General features: G+C 37.0%; 1 protein-coding gene across 1 annotated transcript in view; it reads left to right on the top strand.

Annotated features, from left to right (window-relative positions):
• Positions 1 to 26,194, top strand: part of PAWR (pro-apoptotic WT1 regulator) — a 70,111-nt gene that overhangs the window by 23,057 nt on the left and 20,860 nt on the right. The window contains exon 2 of the mRNA XM_014888650.2: positions 11,866 to 11,994. Within this exon, the coding sequence (XP_014744136.1) occupies positions 11,866 to 11,994 (129 nt within the window). The remainder of the gene's footprint in view (positions 1 to 11,865; positions 11,995 to 26,194) is intronic.

Here is a 26,194-nt window from a genome sequence, read left to right as displayed (position 1 = left end):
GGGGAAAACTGTTTTGTAGCACTTACAGCTTGCAGATTCAAGAAGTCACCTGGGCCTTGTGTTGGAGCTCTGAAGTCTGAATCAGTAGTTTATTTCCCTCTAAAAATAGATGGAAATAGATGTTTAGTGTTATCAGGGACACTCTTTATATCTCAAAATAGTTAATAATGTTAAATGGTAGTACATGCTTTTAGATGAATTTCTGTTGAAGCCCTGTTTCTCTGGACTGAATTGCTGAATTTTAATTTCGTGAGACTTTATCCTTTTCCATGTCTAGACTGCTTTAGATCCTTGCTTTTACCTGACTTGTTTGTGCTGGTCCCGGCACCCATTTCATCCTGTAGTTAACTAGAGCAGGGTGTACAGGATACTGTTCACTTTTCGTAGAGGTACCTTTCTGTCAGGAAATAATCCTGACATGATTTGCCAGTGCCAGCGGAAGGGATGCAGAGGACTGGTAGATGCCCTTGCACAGGAGCAGGAAGGAGGGAGAGTTGGACTATAGCTAAATGGGCACTTGCTGATTTGAGCTCTTGTGGAACCTCAGCCCTTGTTCATTATGTTGTTAAATTTCTTAGGAATCTTGGGGGAGGGAGAAGTCTTGTTTTCTTGGCTGGATAAAGCAGTTGCAGGGGGACATGAAAATAAAAAATAGGAAGTGGAACTAAAATCAAAGCAATGCAGAGTTATTTCAGGGTTGAAATAAAGTTTGGCTCAACTTTGGGATGAAGGTTCAGTTCTGATTGTATCTAAAGTAGTTTCCTTTCTTTAAATTGTCTAGTCCCCTCACAGAGTTAGTCATAGATATGCAAAGAAACTGTGTTTCCACATTGTTTTAATATTGTTTGTGAGACTTTAGGATTCTTTGCTCTTCCAGATCTATAGCCAAGAATCATGTGGCAGGGAAGGGAAAGAGTTTTAAATATTTACTGAATAGAAAGCTGTTTATGTAAAGCCTTCTGCTAATTTTTATTTCGTTTAGTGCAGGTGCTAAAAGGTTAATAGCTACGCTATCACATCTATTGTATGAAGAGATTCTTTTCTAACCTAAAGCAATGTTAATTTCCATTTAAGGAAGAATGTCTGCAGGAGCCAGTGGTATTTACTAACTGCGCCTGTAAAAACATTCCTTTTCACCCTCAGATGCTCACTCAGCCTTCTGTTTTCCAAGCGACATTATTACAGGCTTTAGCTTGTAGTCTGAGAAATTAAAAGCATGTTTTAATAACGTGAACAGCAGAATCCTCATCCCTGACTCCTCCTCGGATACTTCTTTGCTTGCTTTCCTCTGGTTTGGATTGGACTACAAGTGTAGCAGTGACTGGGGGGGGGGGATTTATTTTGTTGTTTTTGTGTGTGTGTTCTCCTTTTAACAACGTGAAGATCCCTACTGGAGAATCAATTTATATTTGAAAGGGGGTTTTTTGTCATTAAGATTCTTTAAATCAAGGGAAAAAAGTCTAGTTTTAACTATCATTTGGCTGTGCTAGGTAATTATATGAGACAAATTGAATGGAATCCCATTTCCAGTGTTGTCAACTCATGTAAATTCCTCTCCTTGTCCTCTTTGGTCAGAGTGGCAGGGCTGGGCAGAGCAATGGCTCAGGGCTGCTCCATGGTAACGGAATGAATGCTTCTACCCTGTGTTACCTACAGGATGTGTGTAATTGTTTACCTTTCTTTCGCTAGGAATGGTAAAGCTTGAATTACCTTGTGTTTACCACAGTTTGGTCTACAGAAAACAATGCATGTGAACAGTTACCGGGGCAAACATGATGCATGTTAATTTTGCATCAGTCTTAACTTTAACCTCACACTTTCATTACACAAATAAAAGGGGGGGAAGGGGTGTAGCCCTTCTGTTCTGTGCCTCAGCAGGGGAGACTCTTGCCAGTGCCTTGAGTCTGGAGCACAGAGCAAATCCATGTCACCTTGTAGCAAAGTTTCCCAGTAATGGGCAGATTTCTGAGTATTTCAGAAGAGAGGACTTTATCCAATATTCCTATTTTGAAGTTGAGAAATGCATGTTACAGTTGATGTTACAAATCAAGATAATAAATGCTTTATAAGCTGAAATCTTAATGATTTGCTTGAGCTGTCTGGTGTCAGGCTCTTTGCTTGAGCTATCTTCTGTGTCTAGATGGGGTGACATACAAATAATTGATTGCTGAAGACCTGGCCAAGGCTTTACACTATATTATATCCAAGTAACTCTATAGCTGAAAAAACCCTAAAACTTTACCAGTCACTCAACAATTAAAATAACAATAATGGAAAATGGCCTTTTTCTCATAAATTCTACACTTGTGAGTATGAGCTTTTCTTTATCCAGCGTTTTCTGTGCTTTATTTATTCATGCTTTGTTCTGGTTTGATTTCCTGTAGAAATAGCATTGCTGTCTTATGGAATGAGTTACAGTAGTGTAAGGTTCCAGTGAGTGAAGTTGTTTTGAACTGTGTGACGTGACTCATTCCTCCCATTATGATCCTATACTAGGATTTCCTCACACTTGGATGGATTTGGTTTTGTGTCTATGCATGTTGTTCTCTGTTCTGAGGTCATCATATTCAAATGCTACTTTTGTACTAAGGTAATTGAACTTGTTGATGCTGTTTAGTGTGCAGATGAAATACTCTTTAGTGACAAAGTCTTGTCTGTTTGCATGTTCCCACCCTGAAGTCCTAGTTTTTCTTACCTACTGGAAGTGGAGTGTGTCCAGCTTTGTCTTAGACCTCGTAATCAAAATATGAAAATTTTTGGATTCATGCTGCAGGGAAAATTAGGCAGCCCACTCTGGACAGTGACAGACCACAAAAAATAAGTACCTTATGTAGTTTTGCTTCTCAGACCAATTGAAACAAATGTGTCCTTTGCTGGCTTGCTTATTTTTGCTGCTGTAATATCTGTTTACTTGAGTAACTCCTCTCACCAGGCATCAGCTACTTGTTCTTTCTGTGAGCCTTTCCCACAGCTCTTTCTGTCTCCCACGCTTTCTCTTCCTCACTCCCAAGTCAATACCACAATTCCCTTAGTTCCTCGCAGAGCTTTTGAATGGGAAGAGTCAAACACCTGCTGAGCTGGCTCAGGGCTGCATACAGTGCTGACTGCTTAGGTGGAAGGGTAACTGCCTGTTTTGTCTAGTCCTTGAATTACTGTGGCAACTAATCTGCATATTTCACTTGTACCAAACTTGAGTTAACCCCCTCACACTTGTACAACTTTGATGTCCTAAAGAATCTATTACTAGGTATTAATTACTGTCTGGAAAACAACATGCACACACCCAGCAGTAGGGACTTCAAAAAGATATGGGTAAAAAAGATCTGTGATTTCTGAGTGCTGTTTCCATAAGAAACAAGGATACAAGTGAAGGTAACAGAAGACTCTTAGGCTGTTATCATGTGAGATTGCACTATGAGAACCTGGACTGGATTTCCATCAAGATCCTTGGACATTGATATATTTATAAAAAAAGTGTTGGCAATGCTCCTGAGGAAGAGGACTTCCCTCCAGATACAGAGCTAAAGAGTGATTTTGGAAGTCTAGGTTGGGAAACAGCTTCACAGAATTGTCACTAGAATTAATTTGTAGGTATAAGGTGCTCTCCTAAGAAATAGTTAAAATATTGACTTCAGCAACAGCTTTAAACTTTTTTGATCTTACCTGGTTATATCTATCCTAGGGACGCTTAGGTACCACAGATGGGCTTTTTCTGTTTGCAGTTTCAGTCAGTGCTGTCTATTCCTGACAAGAGTGCTGAGTCCATCAAAAGTTCTTGTTTATTGACTTGGAAATCAAATTCAAACTTTTTTTTTTCCATCCAGATAAGTGTCCATCCTATTTTAACTGCTTTTTCAGTACTACTTTTCCTTTTCTGCCCCACAGCTGAATGTGGAGTCTGTCTAGTTAGTACATTTTATCTAATTAGTACATTTACTTGTATTAGGACTCAAAAGAAGCATGTGGAAGAGCAGAAAATCTATTGATATTTTTATCAGGTTTTTTGTAGCTTAAAAATATTGCTAAATGAGAAGTGTAGTACAACTCTCAAAAATGTATTGTGCCAAAGTTTTCTTTTTCCCTTTGGGATTGGTTCTGAGTCTGTTGTTCTGGCTTGCCTGTGCTCAGTTGGTTTTCATCAGCCTTTTTGCCTTTGTTTAGTTTGACCAATCCCACATCCACTGTATGTAAACATTGAATGAGATTCAGTGAGTAGAATAAAAAAATGTCAGCTAGCCCATTAGGCAAGAGAGCAGAATCCTATGAAGGCGCTGCATTAAAAAAAATAAATACTGATATTCAGACAGCATAAATGGCTACAAACTGCATGCTTTAGGGGACAGAATAGTTAGAAATATAGTTCTGCTGATTAACCTGTTTGGTCTCCTTTTAGAACATTCTTCAAGTACTGATCTCATGTTTATTTCTCTTCAGAAGCACCACAGATGTACAGGGGAGAGAATATTCTTCTGTGTTATATTAAACATTAAAAGGTCACATTAAAAGGAATCATTCTGTTTTGAAAATAGTATGCTAATCTTCTCCAAGATTTTTTTCTCTCTCTGTTTCTGTGGCTTTAAAGAGAAGAGTGCTCAGTCTGTATGGTCTTTTGCTACATGACAATAAATCTTTCTCTCATTTGCAGCATTGTTTCTGTTTGCTAAGTTTTGTCAGAAATACATGGCAGTGAAAGTCAAAGTGATGGCGGTTCCAGACTTTTTTGCTCCATTATCTGTTGAGTGGCTTTTGTTCAGCTGTTGTTTATATGCCCTCTAATACCAACATCTCCTAAAATCTTGCCTAATACAGGAGCAAGTTTAATAGAAAAAATAGTGTAAGCTGGTATAAAGTGTGTAAATGATCACTAGTTTTCTATACATCCAGGAAGAATTCTCTTTTCTACACTTGCAGTCTGGGATTGTTGTTTCCTAACATCTGTGGCATGATGCAAACTGATAAATATTTCTTCTGTGAACAGTGCAAATATTTTTAACAGAACTCTTTTTCCCCCTGGCTGAACCAGGCAAACTTTGTTTTACTGAATTCCTTCTGCTCAACCACTGGTTTGCCATCTTTGTTTCAGATAGGATGCAGAATGATAATTAGGAGATTAATGAGACTGGTTTGGTGACTGACTCCACTTCTGTGTGTGTGTGTGATTTTCGGGACCATTTCTGTAACTTTTGGATTCGTATGTTCAACATTATTAGTGATTTCTTTGTGGGTAATGTAGTTTTTATTAACTCTACACCAGATGTCCACCATCAGCAGAGGAGGGAAAAGACATGTTATGATCAAAATGGAAGTAAGGAGTGGTGTGCAAAATTTGAATGAGGAGTGGGATGTTTATTTTCACTCTTAGCACACACAGATGTGCTATATAAGGACCTTAGACTTCTGAAAGTCAGATCATACCAACAGCATTAGGAGAATTTGGCTGCTTTTTTCTTAGACCCTTTATTTGATATTGATTTTCATTTTCTTTTTAAGAGCATAGGATTGGGATTTCTTCTGGATTTTATTCATATAATAATTTCCCCGTGGAACAGGTGTAAGCAGTTGGATGTCTGCATAAGGAGCCTCTGTCATTGTTGCTCCTTCATACTTGTTCTTAGGTGTTAATCAGCGAGAGGAGCTCTGAAATGCAAACTGTGAGTTCAGCATTAAATAGTTTGGTGCTTAATTCTGATAATTTGCCAATCCATAATTTTTATTATATCTCTTTCTTCTAGAAAGATTTTAATAATGCTAGGTAGCTTGTCTTTTGCAAGACAAGTTTTCCTGTATCCCTGGAATTCTATTCTGTGACTTTCTTATCATGTACTAAGTAGTTAAATTAAGCATAACCACCAATCATTCTTGACAAGCCTTGTGATAAAGGATTTTTTGGCGATTAGTTTAAGTTAAACATTTGACTTTTGAACTCATTCTTGTGGTATGCTTGAAAACACTGGTGACCAAACAGTGTATTTTGATGAATAACAAACTGCAAACATTGCTGCTTTTTGTTATTATAATGAGGGATAATTGACATTCTGGTGTTGATGCAGTTGATGTTTTACATAAAGCTTTAAAAGAATTCAAAATACTTTGTAATTTTGCTCTTAATACAGACAAATATGCTGGGTTTTTTCCTGAAACATTTCTAAGAGGATTTTGAGACTTTAAATTGTATTTGCTCTGGAATATAATTGAATGTACAAAGTAGGTACTTATAAATTCTTATTATGGGTGAGAAAAGGATAGAGTTAAAAAAAATGTAAATGTGACTTATAGTCAGGAATGCTGTGAATTTTGTAGAGCAAGATGTGCATTTCACTGATCTCTATGTGATGCTGGTCTTTTAGGTTGCTTTGTTGGCAGCATGGTCAAGGATGAGCGAATCCTATGGCTGCAGTCAGCTGTGCTCTGGCCCACCTGCTGGGCACTGACCCATTGTTGTCCTAGGGTCTCCTTTGATCTCAGATACCAAAGATTCCTGCCTTTACTCTTCTATGTTAAAAATCCATGCTTGTGATTATACTAATGGTTGATACGGGACTGCTCCAGTTAGAGATGTAGACTTTTAAAGTGCACAAAAATAATGTGGATAAGGTGTTGGAGTTCAGTATCCTCTTCTGGACTCTCTTAATGTGAGAACTGAAATCTTAAAAAAAATAAAATCTTTAGCTGGGTAATTGATAAAACTGTTTGTAGGTTTTAGACAGTTCCTAAGAAAAACGTTATCTGTTTTCGCCTCTATAGGAATGGTTTTCAGCTTGTAAAGAAAAGCACTTCAGCAAGTGAAATGTGGTGAAAGGCTTGCAGAATAAAAAAATTGCAATTTTTCCAATTATACTATCATTCCAATAAAAAGGCTTTATTACTCTGAACCTGTTTTACTTAAATATTTTGGGTACTGTCTGGACAGTGTAATAAAGGTGTGTTACAAATATTATTAAAATTAGTCTTTCAGAGGGGAGAAGTTATATAATCTTAGAGGTTTGGATTTTTGCTTGGTTTTGATGGGAGGCACAGACAGAAGGATTTGATACTATGCAAAGTAGTAGGGAGATGGTATTTAGCTGATATTAATATCAAATATTAATATCAAAGATGTTAGCTGATACCAAAATTGTGCATGATAAAGCAAGGAAGCATTTGGTTCTCAGTGCTGCAATAGGAAGTGTGATTATAGAGAAATCATGTATGGAATACTCGTCTTTTATTTGTAGTTTTAATTTTCCAGGTTTTTCTGAATGGCTAGCTAAGGTTAAAAGATAATGTTGAATTCCAAAATGTATGTTGCAGTAGTTAATTGCCTGGATAAGTTTTTTTCAGAGTTAAAAGCAATTCATATATCTTGTCTTGTATGTCTGCTCTGGAAGCTTTTAGAAAATATTTGCATTTAATAGAAACCTTTGCAGTTTTACAATGTCTTGAGATGAAGTTGTGATAGTGCACTTCGAACTTTTTCTCAGCATGGGGCATATCCTTATGGTAAAACTGATTTTTTTAAAATTGCCTTTTAAATTGTTTGTAGTTGTTTTGGAGAAATGGGAAGACACCTCGATTTGTTGCCTCTCCTGCATTATTACCATAGTTAAGCTAAGAAAGCCCATCAAGAAAACCAGTGGTGCTTGTGATGTAGAGTTTCTGCTTATTGTCCAATATGAAGCTGAACACGGGGATTTACTGAGAGTACTTATCTGTTTGCTTATCTTGCTGTACTGGTTAAATATGGTATTATCTCAAGTGCTCATTATTTCCCAAAAAGCTGATGTAGCACAACCATTCCTGGAGTTCTATGAAATGAATAGTTTGAATGGGCTTGTATCTGGTTCAGGCAAAATCAGTTGAGCTAATTAAAACTGCTGAAACTAACGTGACTGACCTTTCATGAAATGAGCTGGGAAGCGCTCAGTTATGTGCTCGGCCAGCAGAACTCCAAGGCAGGAGCAGGTTGGTGCAGGAAGGGGGATGGGAACGAGGACATTCTGACTCAGCACGATTTCTTGTGGCGAGAGCAGCTTGTACATGCACATAAACTGGTCTGCACAGGATGGGAATTCTCTTCTTTCCAGGGAAAAGACAGCCCTTCCCCAACTTTTGCTTGTTCTTAGCAATGCACAAATATTTATAGGAAGCAAATCAGTGAATCATTAGAAATGTTCTTTTACAATGTCTCCTTAAACTGGAGATGATGGTGTGCTGGAGTGTGGCACTTCAATCTTTGTGGCAGTTTCTTCCCTCAGTCTGATTCTTTTGAAAGCGTCTTATTCTGCTTGTATTTTCCATACTAGAGGTTAACAGAAAAATGTTTATACTACGTCTTCAAACATTTGCTGAAATCCTAGAAAACCTAAAAAATTTCTGTGGATTCCTTATATTAAGATCAGATGTGGGAATGTCACATTGAATATCTGCTATGCAAAACTCAGATGATTTTAATGGAAAATAAGAATCTGAAATGGTATGTGCCTAGTGGCAAAATAAAAAAGCAGAGGAAAGGGAATGGAAAGAGAGAATTATATAATGGGTCAGAATTACACCTCGGTGGTTACAAGTCCATTTCTCTGCTGTGCTGACAGAGAAAGTAATTGCTGTACTTACGTCTTTTTCAATGATGGGAAACTACTTTTTACAGCAAAATGCAATATTTGAGAGAGCCTGCAACGTGAGCAACACAGTAATCCAGTTCATTGAAATGTCTTGTGGGCTGAGGCAGTTTCAGCTGCAGGGCAGTTTGGAAAATCCTAGTTTCTAAAGTGTCTAACAACACTTTAAACATTTTTAATGTTTTCAATAATAATAATATATCACCCTCACCCACAAGCTGAAATGTGTTTTTGTTGATTTTTATTACTCTGAAAGTTAGCTAAGAACATAAATGGCAATAACAATAGCAATCAATAATTGAAGATTAAGTGCATAAGCAGGATATTTTCAATAAGAAAGCTTATTTCATCAGGAGTCAAAACAAGTGGATTTCCTTTTTAAGGCTAATGGTTATTGAAGCAAAACATAATATCTTACTAAAAGGCAGTAAAAGGTTTAAATTATGTAGGTCTTACCGTGTTGGTTTGTGCTCAGCCTGCATTTTGTAAACATTGTGAGCTGATGTGTCTGCATGTTTGGAAGGGGAACACAACCTTTGTGTTTGGGAAACCACAGCCTCAGACAGTGACTGTGAATCTGCTTTGGGGCAGGAAGGCATTGGCAGCCCTGGCCAAATGTGCCGTGCCAGCCATAGGTGGTGACTATCAACCTGTGCTCATGACTCTTCCACCTCTTCTCTTACAAATAATAAACCTGGTGCTGCTGTGGTTCTAACCACTCAAAGTTGTGCTGGGCTCACCTGGTGTGACACTTGCTGCAGTGAACTGGAGTGGGAAGCAAGCCCCCATAGCCTTTAAAACAGAGATTATATGCTCTGAATTAGATTTATATAGGCTGTTTCACCAACTATTCAATGCTTGGGAAGAAGACCTTTAATCTGGGAAGTACAGATTTTTTGGGGTGGTTGAATACCCCCCAATGGTACTGATTTGCAGACTTTGGTCGTCTTGGACCTTCCTAAGAAGAAAGGAAAGAGTGGGAATGGACATTGCTGGCAAATCCTAGCCGAAAATGATTAATTTAAAATTATGTGGCTAGAACTTTCATGCTAGATTTTGTTCCTGTTCAAAATTGCTAATAGTTAGTAGCAGGTGATCTTATATTAAAAGAGAGAAGAACATTCTTCATTACAGTTGTAATTATATTCAGAGAAAAATATTTATATGGAATTCTCATTGTCTTTGGATAACTTATGAGAAGTATTATCTGAAGGAGAGAGTTAGTGGAGAAAGGTACACTTTACTTAGTCACTGCTAAGACTTTTTACCTACAATATTGATATTTGAGCTTAATTTTTCTCCTTAAAGAATGTTTTTCCTTGAAAATGCAAAGTTGTTTCCATTCTCTGTCATGACAACGTGGAGACCGGAAGACCAATCTGAAAATGTTTCTGTTTTTCTGACACAGTATCATTCTTCATTTGCATGACACTGGTTAAAATTTATTGATATCTTCTGCGTGTCTTGTAGTTCTTTCTGAACAAGGCTGGCTTTGTAAGAGGTGAAGATCACTCCATTTCTAGTTGCAGTAGGGCCTTATTTTTTCTTATTTTGTTGCTCCATAATGGATTAATAGGACAATGGGATAAATTAGGACCTAAGTTTCTTATCAAAATTTTTAAGTTTTGCAGTTTATAAAAGGTAGAGGATGTTGATTTAAAGAATTTCCTAGAATGTGCCATAACTGTGTTTTTTAAACGCTTTGTTATAAATGGACCCAAAAGAATTCCATTAAATACTTGTAATTATTTTATTAGAAGAGACTCATTGAAAGTATTTTTGAATTGTATAATGATTTAGCCATAATGACATTCTAAGTTTGCCTTTCTTAGTGACAAGAGCAGGTCTGCATCAGTTACATGAAGAGGTTGGTTAGGAGCAGACCAGTGGAATTGCATTAGTGTTGCTGTCATGAGCGCTGCTGTGGGGAGTTTAAATGGCTTTTATTCACGTTCACTTGTGGAAACATATCCCTTTCTGGTTTGCCAGTTCTCTAGCACTTGTATCACCACCGTGTTTGCTTTGGAGGAGCTGGAGTTAGTTTTTGATATACTATTGCTATTTTCAGCTAGCAAATAACATTGGTTTTATTTTTAAAGACACCGTATTCCAGCATTCTCGTTATGTATTTTTGACTGGTTTTATGTCCTTTGTGTATGACGATAACAGAGATTGTCAGTATCTGAGCCTCAGAATACTTTGTTTTTTCTGCATCAGAAATTTCAACTGAAATAATTTGACATTCATCTTTGTTCTCTGTTAGTCCAGTTCTGTGTTTTTCAAGGTACTGTGCGTTCATCTAGAAGCATTTTCTGATGTCTTAAACTGATTATTTCCTTGTGTTTCTGTAACAAGGTTTCAGTCATCTCTTGTTCTAATGTAGAGTACTGGCAAACAGCTTGTGATGTCATGGTCAGATTTTTTTTTTAAGCTTTGTCTGCTTTGTTGATCTTCTAACTGTAAGATTGTGATTTTTTTTTTCTTTCTATAAATATATGTACATTAAATTAATGGACTGATCTAGACATAGCTGACTTAGCCCAAAGCTGGTTGAGTCCTCGCATTTCTGCCCTGGCCTTAACTCAGCTTTGAGCTAGAGCAGAGGCAGTAGTACTGATTATTTTATTATTTACTTGCATGCTTACTTTTCCTGTCTCTGGCCTGACAACAGTCAGTACTTTAGAAACTTAATCCTCTTAAAGCAAGTATTTCAGCAAATCTAGTATGAAACATTTATATTGAAGAGTTGAAACATTTATATTGAAGAATCAAAACATTACATATAAGTGTGAACTGTGAGTAATTAATGACTATCCAAGTAATTTAAAAATTACTGATTTTCAATGGTAAATTTTCAAAGAAAAAATGAAAACCAAGGGGACCAAAATTGAAATGGGTGATTGAGAGTGACACTTCAACCTCAGCAGGGTGCCACTATGTCAAGAAAGATCAGCAGTTGAGTGAAGAGTACAATTATGGGTTTTTTTCCCTTTTCTGGATTTCCTGAAAATCTCTTATGTATAAAGGTTTGCATATGGCAAACAGGGTTGTAAAATCATTCCAATGGAAAGAACTTCAGGTATAGTCCAAGCTCCTTCTCACAGCAGGATTAGTACTGAACTCTCACAATGTTGTCTAAATATTTGTCAAATTGGATCTTGGTTTGATTATATCTTACTTTTGTGATGAAGAAAAAAGCTGTTATATGGGAAGCATGTGAAGCAACATACAAGGACTCTAACTGATAACTAAATATTTTTTGTTTTAGAGCCTTGATGAGTATGAAGATGATGAAGCAGGGCAGAAGGAACGAAAGAAAGAGGATGCTATTACTCAACAGAATACGATACAAAATGAGAGTTCCAGTGCAGATACCTCTTGCTCATTCTTACTCCAGGTGAGATCTTAACATTGTTCTTTTTGGTATTTTACTCAGATTTAAAACTTGTACTACTTTCTTCTTTGTATTTCTTAACAGTAGGTTATACTCTATATGAAAAAAACCCTAAAGTTCAGGAGTTGACACATTGCTGAAAAACAGATTATGAGGTTCCATTCCTCAAACTTCACACTACTGAGATGAAGATTCTGACAACAGATCTTCTGTTTCTGTAGAGGTCTTTAATGTAATAGTTTTGATGCTCATCATAGAACTTTAGTGAGGGGAAGAGAAACTGGGAGATTCAAGTGAAAAATACTGACAGGTTTAGAATATTCAGTTAATTGCAGGTAGACTTCTAAATCAGGACACATTTTCCCAATTTATTTTGTCAATTGACTTCTAATTACTAAATCTGATTCTGGGATTGAAACCAACATGCAAACTCCTAGGGTAAAAGCTCTTGCCTCTCTGACACTTTTTCTCCCTTTTTATTGCTCTCCAATCTCCTGGCCACACTCATTCCTCTAGTACCCTCCCCCTGATACCAAAACATTGTGAATTATGTCCAGTACACCTCTCCTTCATACTATACCACCTGTGGCAAATGTTCTGTCTCTTTCCTGCGTGCCCTAAGTCTCTTTAACCAATCTTGTTTCTCCTTCTGTTACCTAACAGCATGTACAAACCCAGCTGTACAAACTGAAGCCATCCAGCTCTGCCTGTTGACTCCAACACAGGCAGCAGCACATGCACAGGGAGATAAACATGCAAACAAACCAAGCAGGTGGTGCTCATGGGTGGCTTTCTAACCATCCATAACTAGAGGTGGCATGACTGGATTGGTGGATCTTGGTGCACTTTCCTTCTAAAATCTTGTCCAGTCTTTCATGTGCTCATGGATGCCTTTAATGTTGAGAAGAGCCTGGGGCAGAGACGTCTACAGCATAATTACCTGGAATGTCAAGATCTGTCTCCTTTTGTTACAGTTGAATCTATCATTTTCCATGTTTCCATGTGATTTCAACAAGGTGTCCCAGTGGAAGACATGGGGAACAACTGCTTCTTCTTTTTGACTTGAGTGCTGCAGAGAGGATGGCCCCACTCTGCTGCCTGTTCCTAGGCTGAAGAATTCTATTTTACTTGGTTGTTCCTCATACAGGAGTTACTCAGTAACATTCTCTACTTTCCAGTTTGACTCTGTTTTGTTTGGTACCCAAAACCAGATCCAATGAAACATTCAGTACAACATGCAAGTCATAGAGTGGTTTAGTGGTGGGGTTTGTTTTGTTTTTTGTTTCTTTCCTAATAATTCTTGACACCTATTTGTCTACTGAGCACTGAATTTACTGTTTATGTTGCATATGCCTAATCTAACTTAACATTTTTAAGTTATCTGTGGGTGAGAATAACAAGCTCAGAGGTCAATGCCTGTGTAAATTTAGAGATATGTTCACCTTTTGTTTCACTTATGTACACTATACTTATGTACATTACATTTAATCTCCTGTTCCACCTCCCAGTCACTCCCAATAAAGGAGTCCTGCATGTTTTTACAGTTGATCTGTATCTTTTCTGTTCTGAATACATCTGTGGACATCTCCTCCCCAAACACATTGAGAGGCACAGGTTCCTGTGATGCTATTCTGGTTGTTCTGTCCTCTGTGAAAGCTAACCATTGAGGTCCACCATTATTTCTTGCCTTTTCACCAGTGATTTATTCACAGGACATTTTCTTTTATTCTAAGAGATTACTTTCTTTAGGAGACTTATGGGGTGCCTTTGAAATGCACTACACTGTCAATCAAATTTCTGTCCTGGACATATTTTTATAACTTAAAAAAGCTGTATTAGATTTGTGAAGTGCAGCTATTCTGCAAATGCTGTGGTGACTCTTCCACATGGTATCATATTTACTTACTTATTCCTTAATTGTTCTAGACTTACTAACAACACTTTATCCAGTATAAATAGCAATTTTTCTCCTCTATAGTTCTGTGTTTGTTTTAGGATCTTCTTGAGAATGATGTTTATGTTATCCCATGGTACTAGGGCAGTTTGAAATCAGAAGTTCCATTTATCTAGAGTAGTTCAGCTATCACATTTTTCAGTAATGTCAATAGTTTCTTCAAAGCTCAAGGAGTAAATAGCTGCCTCATTCTGGCAGGTAACATTTAAAATTTTTTTGTTAAATTTTTTTCACATTCTAACAGTGCTTCTGCTGTAAATAGACGATTCTCCAGAGGGAGTGCTCTGATGTGATACTCTTACCATTCTTTTCCATGGTGAATATCAACAAAAAGATTTCTGCAAAGCTACTGTCTCCTCTGAGTATGCCTCATATAACCAGATCTGTTGTCTTTGCAGATTTGTCAGAAGCCATCATGCTGAAAAGTTTTTATGCTTTTCTTCAAGCTGTTAGTAAGATTGTTTCTTACAGTGTTTGCTCTGCTTTCACTTCTTTGCAGATATTCCAAAAGCTGTAATTTTTAGTTTCCCCTAGTGATATTATATAATGTTTTGGCTGTATTTCCATGTCCTCTTTTTTTATCCATATTTTCTATTCTTCTTGACCAGCAATCTCAGTTTTTATTTTCCAAACTGTCTGTATTAATTGTATCCTACATTTCCAAGTTTGTCACCTGTATATTCCAACAGCCACTATTTCTTTGTTGACAGAGCACAGCAGGAGTGTTGTGTTACTGACAATACAGAAGAGAGTCCCAGGTCGTGGATCTGGCAAAGGCCCAGGGTGGCACATGTACAGAACAGATGGAACCTTAGAAAGTTGTAGCTACTAAGACTTAATCCTTTTACTACTGGCTCTGTCAATTCACTTTTTATTAGAAGACTTAGAACTTGCCCATTTTGAAGAGAATTTGACAGCAGTGTTATTTCAGCTTTGATGACTTTATTTCCTTTTGAGTCTACTCTGTGCAAGACGAATATTCTTTTAAAAAGTAGAGCTTGTCTTGTAGATGTAAGAATTTATTTTAAGTTGCCAATGACCAATATATATTTTACTTATGTACTAAGCAGAATAAATGCATTTTTGTAGTTATAGCTATTTCCCCTCACTTGTCCGTTCTTATCATATAATGAAATTTGCAAATAGATAATTATTGTGAATATGGTAAATAAGATAGTATTGATTTCATATTTCATGAGGAAATACATTGCTGAATAAGGTTTTCTTTCTAGTCCTTAATCTGAATTTTCAGTTCCGTTTTAATATTGTCGGAGGTTGTGGATCTCATTTTCTTAGGCAATATGTACATTTTTTGAAAACTCTGGCTGAATTTAAAGTTCTTGATCCAAAGCACAGACATACCAGGTTTGTTTAAGAATAGATCTAAAACTATAGCAGACTGGAGTATTTTCCCTGCAGCAGAGCTATTTGACTGAAATAATCTTCTGAATTATTTTATATTGGCAATGTAGAAGATGGTAGGTCTGGCAATGTTACAGGCACTGAAAAACTATTACACTCAAAGAATTTATTATTTAACTTTAGCAAAAGATAGTGTGGAAAGCCCCACCTCAGCAGGTGAATCTGCTCCCAGACACAGGTATTATATCTGACTCTGACTTTCTTGCTTGATTCTTACTTCCTATTCTTACTAGGATTAAAATCCTCTTCTTCAGTTGTTCTGATCTTCTGAGTTACAGTACTGTGGGCTACTCCATGATGTGTATGGGTATGCAGACTGAGGGTGGCAAGTCATATATCAGTGAGCTTACAACTCTTACAAATGAGCTAAAAATCTGTAATGCTAAAGACAAGCATAGTTAAAACTACTACTTTAAAGTTACTAAAGTTTCTACTTTAACTAGAAATCTTCACTGCCTGGTAATTATAGAAATCTAGCTCTTGTTTAGTAGAGATGGCAAAATTGATAATAGTGCAAAACTATTTTATAGCAGTGTCTTTGTTGCAGGTGGATGGAAATGGTGTATTCAAAGTAGCAAACGTCTTAATTGAAAATGGTGTTAGTATTTATGTGCTATACAGAAAGCTTGCATCAAAAAACGGATAAGATTGACTGGAAAAAACAATTTGTTTAATGAAGATTTTAAGTCTTTTAGAAGACTTTCTGAGTTCCAGAATGTGGAAAAGATGTTACTATTAGCTAATATTCAAAAAACTCCTGCTGAAAGACACCATATGCAAAGCCTTTGTATCAAAGCATTCAGGTTTGCTGGTACCATGGTCATGTGCCTCTTGGAATTCAGTTGTTTGTGCATCTGGCCTCCTAAAATATGCCCCAAATATATGCCCTTCTTCATGTAAGCCTATGGCAATAGGGTTAACATAACCTCTGTGTCCTTATAAAAGTGATATTTGAATGTAATGTGTAATGATGTAATGTGTATGTCGCCTTATGGTGTGCTTGGAAAATTGGAGAGCCAGCTGGGAAGGCTGAGAAGATTAATTCAAAGCTAATATAAAGCCTTGAAGTGGGAGACACATGTATAGCTCTTCCATCCATTAAAACATTCAAATTACAACTGGCTGTTTTGTGGCAGTTATGCTATAATAATACAGAAGTATTCTCAATACCTTGGAAAGGGTTTGAAATACTTTGTTTTGTGTTATCTCTGGTTCCTTTCTGCTTGCATTTTGTTTCAAATGTTAGTGTCTGTAAATGCTAGTTATACTGTGCACTGAAGGGGTACATTGCAAAAAAACTATCAGCTGTGAATAATTGACATTTAAGATATTGAGTAAATATGTAAAAATGAGAAAATGAGTAAATATGTACCGTCAAAAGCATCAAGAGACAAAAATACATTTGAGAATTTCAAAATTCCTTTTGTCATTGCCATGAGGGTAGGAGGTTATTGAGTTCTAGATGTGTGTTTTTCTCCTCACTGAGGACAAAAGGGATCTTGCTGGATGAGCTGAATCCTTTCCTCTCCCTGAAAAACTTGACCCAAACATGTCAGGATGATTTTTGCCACTAACATAACATGGAAATAGGAATCAATTAGAGTGAGAGATACTGATTCTTGTGCCTGTGGGCATGGAAAGAAGAAATTCTGAGTCACTTAGATACTGAACTTCAACCTTTGTGAAACTAATACTCTGAATCCTTCAACTGAAAGGTAATTATTTATAAATACTAGAATGATTTAGAGTATCTTACTGTAGAAAGGGAATGCTGATCTTTATTATTGTCACACAGAAATAAAATTTGTCTAGTGTATGTCTTAGTTATGATCTTCAATTTCTTAATATGGAACTATCACAATTATCTTTTGCATCTGTACTGATTGCCAAAGATCTCTCTGTGGTCATCTGCTACAAACCTGCCTTGGTATTTGTAGTGCTGGTATGAAACTGGTAGGGGAATTTTGCCTTTCAAGCATTATGAAGTCTGGGACCCCAGTATGAGATTACTCACTCTTTTTTTTTTTTTTTTTTTTTAAGCCATGACAACTGTTTTACTGTACCTAATTGCATATTATGTATTGCTGTAAAGTCCAGGGCCTCATTCAAGACCCTTGCACTTCAGTTGGAAATAGCAGTCATTTTGTTCCAGCAATTAATTTGCTTTGTGTATGCAATTGTAATGTGCATTTCTTACTCTCTCTGTATTGGTCTCGTACATGAACAAGAAATTAAAGAAATTAAGATGTTGAGTCTTAAAAAATTATTTTACAAGATACAGCTTTGTGAGACATTTTAGGCAGTTAAACATTTGCACTGAATTGCAGTCACAAACACAGAATGGATTTGCTAGACAAAAAAAATGTCACTTCATTTGTATCACTTAACCTTGTTAGACTGCAAGTTGTATTATATTCTTGCAGTAAATCCAAATTATGTGCATTAGCAGACAGACTAAAGCTTGATCCTAGTACTGAATTCCTGTGGAGCTGTTAATCCAAGACAACGGAAGGCAAAGCTGCCCTAGTTTTCAGCTCAGAGCACTGACTTACACAATAGTATTGCCATGTCTTGAATTGCTCTCACTCCTCTCTGTAGCAGCAATGCAGTTTTTTTGTTCTCTGCAAGAGATTAGCTTAGTGGTAGATGCTTGGATAATCATTCAATTTAGTGTAGAAATTACCCAGTAGCTTTGAAAAGATCCTTCTTGATTGCAGGTGAGGGTAGGATGAAATGTCTACATAATTAGCATTAATGGTACAGTTATGAAATTGTGTCACAGTAGGTTAAGTTCACTGCAGTAACTTCAGGATGAATAGGTTAGATGGCAAAGTAATCTAAACTTGATTTATTAGCATGACCCTTTAGTTATGCCTTGTGCATACAGTTGTAAGTCTTTCAAAAGCCTTTGAAAATTGAGGGAAAACCACATCTGATCTTTTTTTGACCTTTTGTTCTAAAAAAGTTTAACATTTCACCAAAACATTGCAGGCACTTTCTAAGAGGAACATGGTCCAAAGGTATTTCTACAGAAGTATAGTTCTGTTTGCTTAAATACCATTATTTTCTTTAAATGTGACCTAACACATTGAAATTTTTGGAAGCAAGTATCAGTGTTACAAAATTATAAATGTTTAATAGAAACACTTTATAAGCTTTGCTGAAATCAATGAATAAAGGTAAAGAATAAAATTCCTTCTTGGCTTTGTGGCAGAGTCTTAGAAATACAGGAAACTGAATTTGTTATATGCATCTCCTTTCAGAACAACAGCTCAATACCTGCTTGACACAAGCTTCACCACAGTTTTGTACTTGAGTCTTGTGCTGAGAATATACTGCCAAATAAGCCAGTCAACTCGAGTTGTACTTTTTGCCTATTTAGGCTTTTCTGGCTTTTAATTTTGCCGTGTAATGTTTTACAACATCATTTTACAATTACGCTCATTATCCAAACTATGTGATAATGATATTCATGCCTATTCATACATGATCATGGCTTTTCAAAGGTGTCTGGTGTCTAGGTTTCATGTAGTTCTTGAAAAGAAGAACTGTGTGCATGCATTCAAGAATAGTAATTCATCTTTTGTAAGTATTTTGCTGTGATGTTGCTTGATGTTAATTTCCATCCATAGAGAAAATGTAGTTGTGCTACCCCAGGCATGCCTAAATGTATTAAACATGTTTTCTTTTCAACACTACATTTTTTAGATGTTAGGCCAGGAATTATTTTGCATAATAATATTATTATAATATTGTTATTGTTTTTAAAAGTAAGGAAGTAAAGGTGATTAAAGTACAGAAAATTGTTAATTGTGGTGACATATGTTTGAGTTTGGAAGTCAGAAGTAATTCTGCCAACTCAGGTTATGTGACTCTAATATTTGAGAGTTAACTACCAGATAATATTCATCTTGGGTTTTCTATTTGGAGGTGGAATTTGATGCACTTCACAGAGATGATATGAAAGCAGTCATTAGTGTTCATAAAGCACTTAAGCAATAATAGTGACTGTAGTAGAAAATTCGTAAGGAAATATGACCATATGTCTGAAAGTGTTTGCATAAAAATTAGTTTAAAAGTATTCAAATTCAATGTTAAGTATTAAAATATCAGTAATTTTTAAAATACATTTGCACCTTGAGCCAGTTTTGTGTGTGTGTGTGGTGTTTTTAAAGTGACAAGTTGGAGGGAATTTGCTGCCCTGTGCCGGTCATGACATGAACCAGGTGCTTCAATTACCATCTGCCATGGCATGGGAGACCCAGGTGATTTCTGTGATCTGTGTAAGGAAAACAGAAACACAGGAATTTCATGTTTTTATGGTCACACATGATCAGGCAATCATTCAGGTCATTTCTAGTAATATAGGCCTGTATTCAGAGCAGTCGGAGTATGTTAATAACTAAGTAATTAAGGCACATATCTACTTCAGGAAGAGCTAGCAAATGCAAAATATAGAACATTACTCACTGAGTACTGTTCTTTGTGTTCCACTTTAAGAGCTGTTGGGGAAAAATGCATCATGATGTCAGGAAGGGCAGTATCATGAGTTTGAATGAAAGTTGCATAGGTCTGGGATGTTCTGACCTAAAATGTTCTGAATTGGTTGACTTTACAGTCTTGATTTGCTTTAATTTCTTTTTTTCTGTATCTATGTATTATTGCAGGTTGGAAACCCCCTCACTCTATATAGTAACTTTTAAATTAATCTTCAAAGTAACTTCTGAGTTTAAGAGTAATAATGTTGCATGGTGTTCTTGTCTGGTATAACTGGAGGCTTTAATTACACTCCAGGATTTATTTTTATAAAAATGAGATTGCTTGTTATTAGTTACATTGTATGGATTTATGTTTTTAGTAGAAGAGCAATTTTAAAACAGTGGAATCAGAATTTCTCATAGGAATGCGTTGTGTCATAAGATGTTGTTGTAGTAATATAGGTTTCTCTGCCAAAATCTTCCTCCATGTGAGCAAATTTAGTATACGTGTGTCTTTGGTATAGTGCTGCTGATCCATGCATGTTCAGTGGGCTTTACTGTGCCAAAGGATGTGCACATGAAAGTCTGATTCAGCTGTACTGCATGTGCACTATGCAATACCGCTGCTTTTGGTAACTGCTTTCAAGTGAATTTGTGGTCTTTTTTTTCCCCAAAGAAATCAGGAAGCTGAGAGTTAACGATGTGAGACCAAAGGGAAAGAGGGTGGCTGTAAATTGCCTATGAGCCAGACAAAGTTGCTTGGCTAAGCAACGTGTAGCCTTGAGTTTGGGCATCCCTATTTTGAGTTGCCTGACTTCTGCTCTTGGAAGGAAATACTGACTACCAAGATTTATCTTCCTGACAACTGCCCAAGAAGAGAGACCTTTCAATTTTTTGTGGAAGGCATTTTTTGTGTTCAATGCTTGATCACTGTCAGCATAAATTTGATTACCTTTGATGGCAAAATTTGCTTTTCTTAGAAAGAAATACAGAACTATTAACACTTTTAACATCTGTACTCAGTAAGGTTTAATTTATTGGATAAGTGATTTAAGCTTAAAATTTTGTTTGATGAATACATTTCACTCCCAGTAAATATAATTAAATGTACCCCTGAAGTCTCTTAAAATTGAACATTTGATTTTGTGTGCCTTTGTATGTGTGCACAACTGTTTATCACAGGACCTGCATAAAAACTAAAGCTGAATCAAGCCTGTGAAGGCTTCCTTCTTACTTTAGATTCACAGTTGTACCAAAGAACCTACAGGGTTTTCAGCACAGCCTGCTCTTCAGGTACTTTCTAGATCCTTATGCACAGCAAGTGTGAAGCTAAGTGTGTAAGTTATGATTTCTTCCTTGTAGTTTTGTTTAAGTTTGGTTGTGATCCTTCCACTAAGATTTCATTTTCTGTGAGCTTTGTTTACTATTATTCTATTTTTTTTTCCTTCAGATATTGCTGCTATGTACTCAGCCTGTATGAACAGATATTTGGTTTGTTGTTGCCCTGTTTGTTTCTTTCACTATGGAGTTCATGAAGCTGTGCTCCAGAATTGCACCAGCACTAGCTGCTGTTACACTGGTCTGGAGCCTTTCTTGGAACCTTTATGCAGATGTAAGGAATAGGAAGCAGTTTCTCAAATTCTCAAATAATGTTTTGAGTTGCCTAAAGGGGCCTCATGTAAAGGAATTTATCTTTTTTCACCTTTTCATCTTTTTTCTGCTTTGGACAAGAAAAATAGTCCTGCAAGTATTGAAAGTATAATGATATAAACTGTAGATAAGGTTTCTTTGGGAAGAAGAGTCATTGAGCACATACAAATTCATTGAAAAAGAGGGTCTTCCTGACATATCTACTTGTACAAATAGATTACACAGCCTGACTGATATCAAAAGCTTTTGTGAAGTGTAGTAATACTCCTGATTTCTTCACTTTCCTGCACTTCTACTCTAGAGGGAGAATTTTAATTAATACTGCTTTCATGCCAGGAACAAGTCTGAAGTCTAGGTAGCAGTTGTTAGTACCTGCTGGGTGTGTACAGAGAGGGAGGAGGTTCTTTTCTGCAAGAACCAACATGGACCAAGAGGATCCCTGCTGCAAGGTGGAGAGGGGAAACAGCTTGCTCAGTATTGCTGAAAAATGAGCAGAAATGTATACTCTGCACAAATACACAAAGCAATAGTTGTCAAACATTTTGTAACATGTATCATACATTCACGTTATTAATACCAAGTTAGAGAATATCATAGCAGTAGTTACTCAGATGTGCTGGTGCATTTGGAAGCTGCATATTCCAGTTCTATGGTGGTGGGAGGATGGCTGGGGCAGGAGAGCCTGCTTCTCTTTCTCTACATCCTTGCAGTCTAGTGTAATTAATGTGATGGCTCTGAAGGGAGGAGGGATCTGTAATCCATAGTTGTTTGGTGGAGACAGCCTGACTATGTTTATACTGTTAAAAAGTGCAAGACCTGGGTGTGAGCTCAACTGCTGCACTGCTGATAAAACCCGTGGATTAATTATTAGCAACATTTTCTGGCATGGTTTTGGTTCATGCTACCTCTCTCTTATGTCATACCTGAGGACTGTTTGAGGAATAATGTGCCAGGAGCCAGTCCTCTTATGTAGCATGAGCATCACAATACCAGTTCTGGCTGCCTGTGTAGTGCTACAAGGACATTGCTAGCCTTTGCTAGCTCAGAATCAACTGCATACCTTTAGTCAACACACTGGGGTATGCAACACAGATGTAGGTTTCCTGCTCTGAAAACACTGCTTCGAGTTGTAGTTCAGTCCTTGGGTGATTTCAAATACTTTTGTCTGAGGGGAGCCTACAGATTCTTATTTCTTAGGGCTATTACGTTGTCTTTCTGGTAATTTTTCCTGCTCTGCTTTTTCTTTTGAGTCACCTGAGATCTAGTCAGGTTTTTTCAGCCTGCTCTTATCTGCTCCTTCACAGTTTTTGTTCTGGGTGCCTAACTGGTTGTCCTGATCACTTTTCTGACTCTTCAGTGGAGAATATTGCTTGAATATAGAAATAGAGAATAACAAATAAAAGAAAAGCTCTGTTAATTTGTTTAAATGAGTGTTTCTACTTTCCTTATTTCTGGGAGCTGTTTTCTTATGCGAGATGCTTGACTTACCTGGGAGTTATTTATGTTACCTACATGTATTCTTTAATTATTTTCTCTCACCTTATGTCCTTAATAGATTTCTTAATAGGTACAAATTGAGGGTACTTACCTTTCTATTAGAACTCTGATGGATTTCCTAGGTGTTCTTGCAGTGTTTCCCCATGGCCCCCTGGCTCTGTGTAGGTAGATAACATAGGTAGGTAAGTCATAACTCCTTTGGCTTCACAGGAGTATTATCTATTGCTTGAACCCAGGCATTTTAGCACATGTTAGTTCTTGTTTGAAGTCCTATTAATTACATATTGATTAAACATATTATGAGGCTGTAAAAAATAAGGTTCTATTTCACCAAGTTGCATTGCATTTCCAGGAAAACATCTCTAGATATTTTCAAAGGGGTGACACAATTGAGAGGAACTCCCTCACGGGCAGAGAGGTTCTGTAGATGGACTGTGACAAATTAGAGAATTGGGCAATCACCAACTGTATGAAATTTAGCAAGGACAGGTGCCAAATCCTGCACCTGGAATGGAGAAGTCCTGGATATGTGCATGGACTGGAGAGTAGGAAAGAGACCTGGGGATCCTGGTAGATGGCAAGTTGAATGTGAATCAGCAGAGCCCTGGCAGCCAGGAGGGCCAGCCCTATCCTGGGCTGCATCAGGCACAGCAAGGGAGAGGATTGTCCTGCTCTGCTCTGAGCTGGGGCAACCTCACCTCAAGTCCTGTGTGCAGTTTTGAGTGCCACAATGTGTAAAAGACATTTTAAAAAAAGCTATTAGAGAGCATTGAGAGGAGAGCCACAAGGATGATGAAGGGCATGGAGTGGGAGCCATATGAGGAGGACCTGAGGTCGCTTGGTCTGTTGAGCCTGGAGTAGAGGACACTGAAGGGAGACCTCATTGTGGTCTTCATCCTCAACTGGGGAGGAGGAGGAGCAGGTATTGATCTTTTCACTCTTGTGACCCGTGACAGGACCTGAGGGAATGGTATAAAGCTGAGTCAGGAGAGGTTTAGGTTGGATATCAGAAAAAAACCTCTTCACTTAGAGGGTGGTTGGGCACTGGAAAAGGTTCCCCAGGGCAGTGGTCACAGCACCAAGCCTGACAGAGTTCAGGAAGTGTTTGGACAACACTCAATCACATGGTGTGATCCTTGGGGTATCCTGTTTAGGAGCAGGAATTGGACTCGATGATCCTGATGGTTCCTTTCCAACTCAGCATATTTGATTCTTTGATTCAGGAATGGGAGGTAAATGATATATCTTGACTCCTGAGGGAAAATTGCTTTTGGGAAATTTTGATGGAGGAGAAGAAAGGTATTTCATCTGTCTTTTTGCTGTTTTTCACATCTGCAGTCATTCCTGGTTTGTATTGAGGTCAGATTGCCTTTCAGTTGTTGAGCATTTAGATGTTATCCCACTTTAAGAGCTGAATGATACCTTGTCTGTATTGCAGGAGGTATGTGACTGCCATTTCCAAACAAATCTCAGTGCAGAGTTATACTGAATGTGAGAAGTAGCTGTAGTTAATCAAGATGTGATTTAAGGTATAGGAGTTAACTTGATTGGCTGGATGGAGATGGAATCTACCTTGGTATATAAAAAGGCAAGAAACCCCAGAGGTAGACCTCCTTCTTCTATGTAGTGAAGTTGTATTTGCCCACCTCTTGACTAATGTACATGAAACTTTTTAGGAAGCCCATATTTGAATTACATATTAAAAGAAAATTGTTTTGATGGCCTAATTTCAGTCAAAATTTAACCTTGCATGTTGCAGGAATATCATTATGGAGTAATAATTTCCACTAGTGTATAGTTATATTTCAAAACAGTGTGCATGTTCTTCATGTCAGTATATATACCAGTGAGCCCTGACAGCCTGATTTGATCCAGGGGATTTGCTTTAATTGTTTGCAAAACTTCTAAGTAGTGTGTCAAGGGATTCCAGTGAACCTTTTACATAGTCCAGCTGACTCCAGAGTCTGTACTTGTTTAAAAACAATGTTTGTTAGTGCATTTTAACTGGCAAATTTGTAATAGTAGGGTTGGTTTAACATCTGGAAAACTTTGTCAGACACTTGTAAACACAGACAATTCTATTTATTTAAAGCCCGATGACCAGCTTGTTTATGTAATCTCTCTGTTGGCCAAATGAAATGCCAAGATGAGCCAGGAGCAGAGGAGAGTTAGCCAAGTTCCTTGCATCTTAGTTTGATAGAGATTTAATTGGCAGTAAATGGTTTCTTTAACTGAAACAGTCTCAGCTGCCCATGCTGTCCTTATATATTCTCTTGTGCAGCAGGTGGATGTCTGTGTTAGTTTGTGCAGTGAATCAGACCAAGGAGCTCATGTGGAATGAGAGAAATGTTTTCTTTTTCCTTGATTTTTTCACTTAGATCACACCCTGTCCTGCATTAATACCATCCACACTTTTGAAGACAAAAAAAAAAGGGAACATGACCAATTTTCTGGAGCAATGCTGATGTATGTCACTCTGCAGTAGTTTGCAGGGTGTTCACTAATAATTAATTTATATATTTATATATTTTTATATACTACATTTCTATTACATTTATATTATATTTGTATTATATTTATGTATGTATCTACTGTTAAAAGGTAATGCAAGCTGCCTGAGATCCTGTGCAAAAAGCAAAAGTAATTTTAAAGCTGTGTTTGGAAAACTGTATTGAAATGAGTGTTTGATTTCATCCTTGGACAAAGAACTGATGTTAGTGGATGTCTTGGCAGCATTATTTTTTCACTAGTATGAAAGAAACCATTAGGATTGTTACAGATTACTTCTTTACTTACTGTTTTTCCATTCAGGATTTCCATAGACTATAAAAAGAATTCCTCTTTCAGAGGGAAACATTGAAATAAGCCAATTCCTTCATTGCTCATGACAAATCTTTCACTATTATAATGATTAGATATTTTAAATATGGGTTAAAACTAAAATTAAAAATATATTTAGGAATATGACCCAGATTTGTAAATAAGTATTTATGAACAATAATCATCTGCTTTTAGGTTAACTCTTTGTCAGAACAGGTATGTCCCTCCTTTTTTCCTTTTCTTTCTTCATTTTCTGCCAACCTTCAGTTCTCCAAAAGGGGAGAAGACAAGATCTTAAATTATAGATGCCTGCCTCATTTTAACATCTTCTCAATAGCTTGAAATCTTAGATTAATTTTTTACTTATAGACATACAATGCTA

The sequence above is a fragment of the Sturnus vulgaris genome, chromosome 5 (assembly GCF_052056855.1).
Source record: "Sturnus vulgaris isolate bStuVul1 chromosome 5, bStuVul1.hap1, whole genome shotgun sequence".
In the NCBI taxonomy this organism is placed as follows: Eukaryota; Metazoa; Chordata; class Aves; order Passeriformes; family Sturnidae; genus Sturnus; species Sturnus vulgaris.
This window is presented reverse-complemented; position numbering and strand designations above follow the sequence as displayed.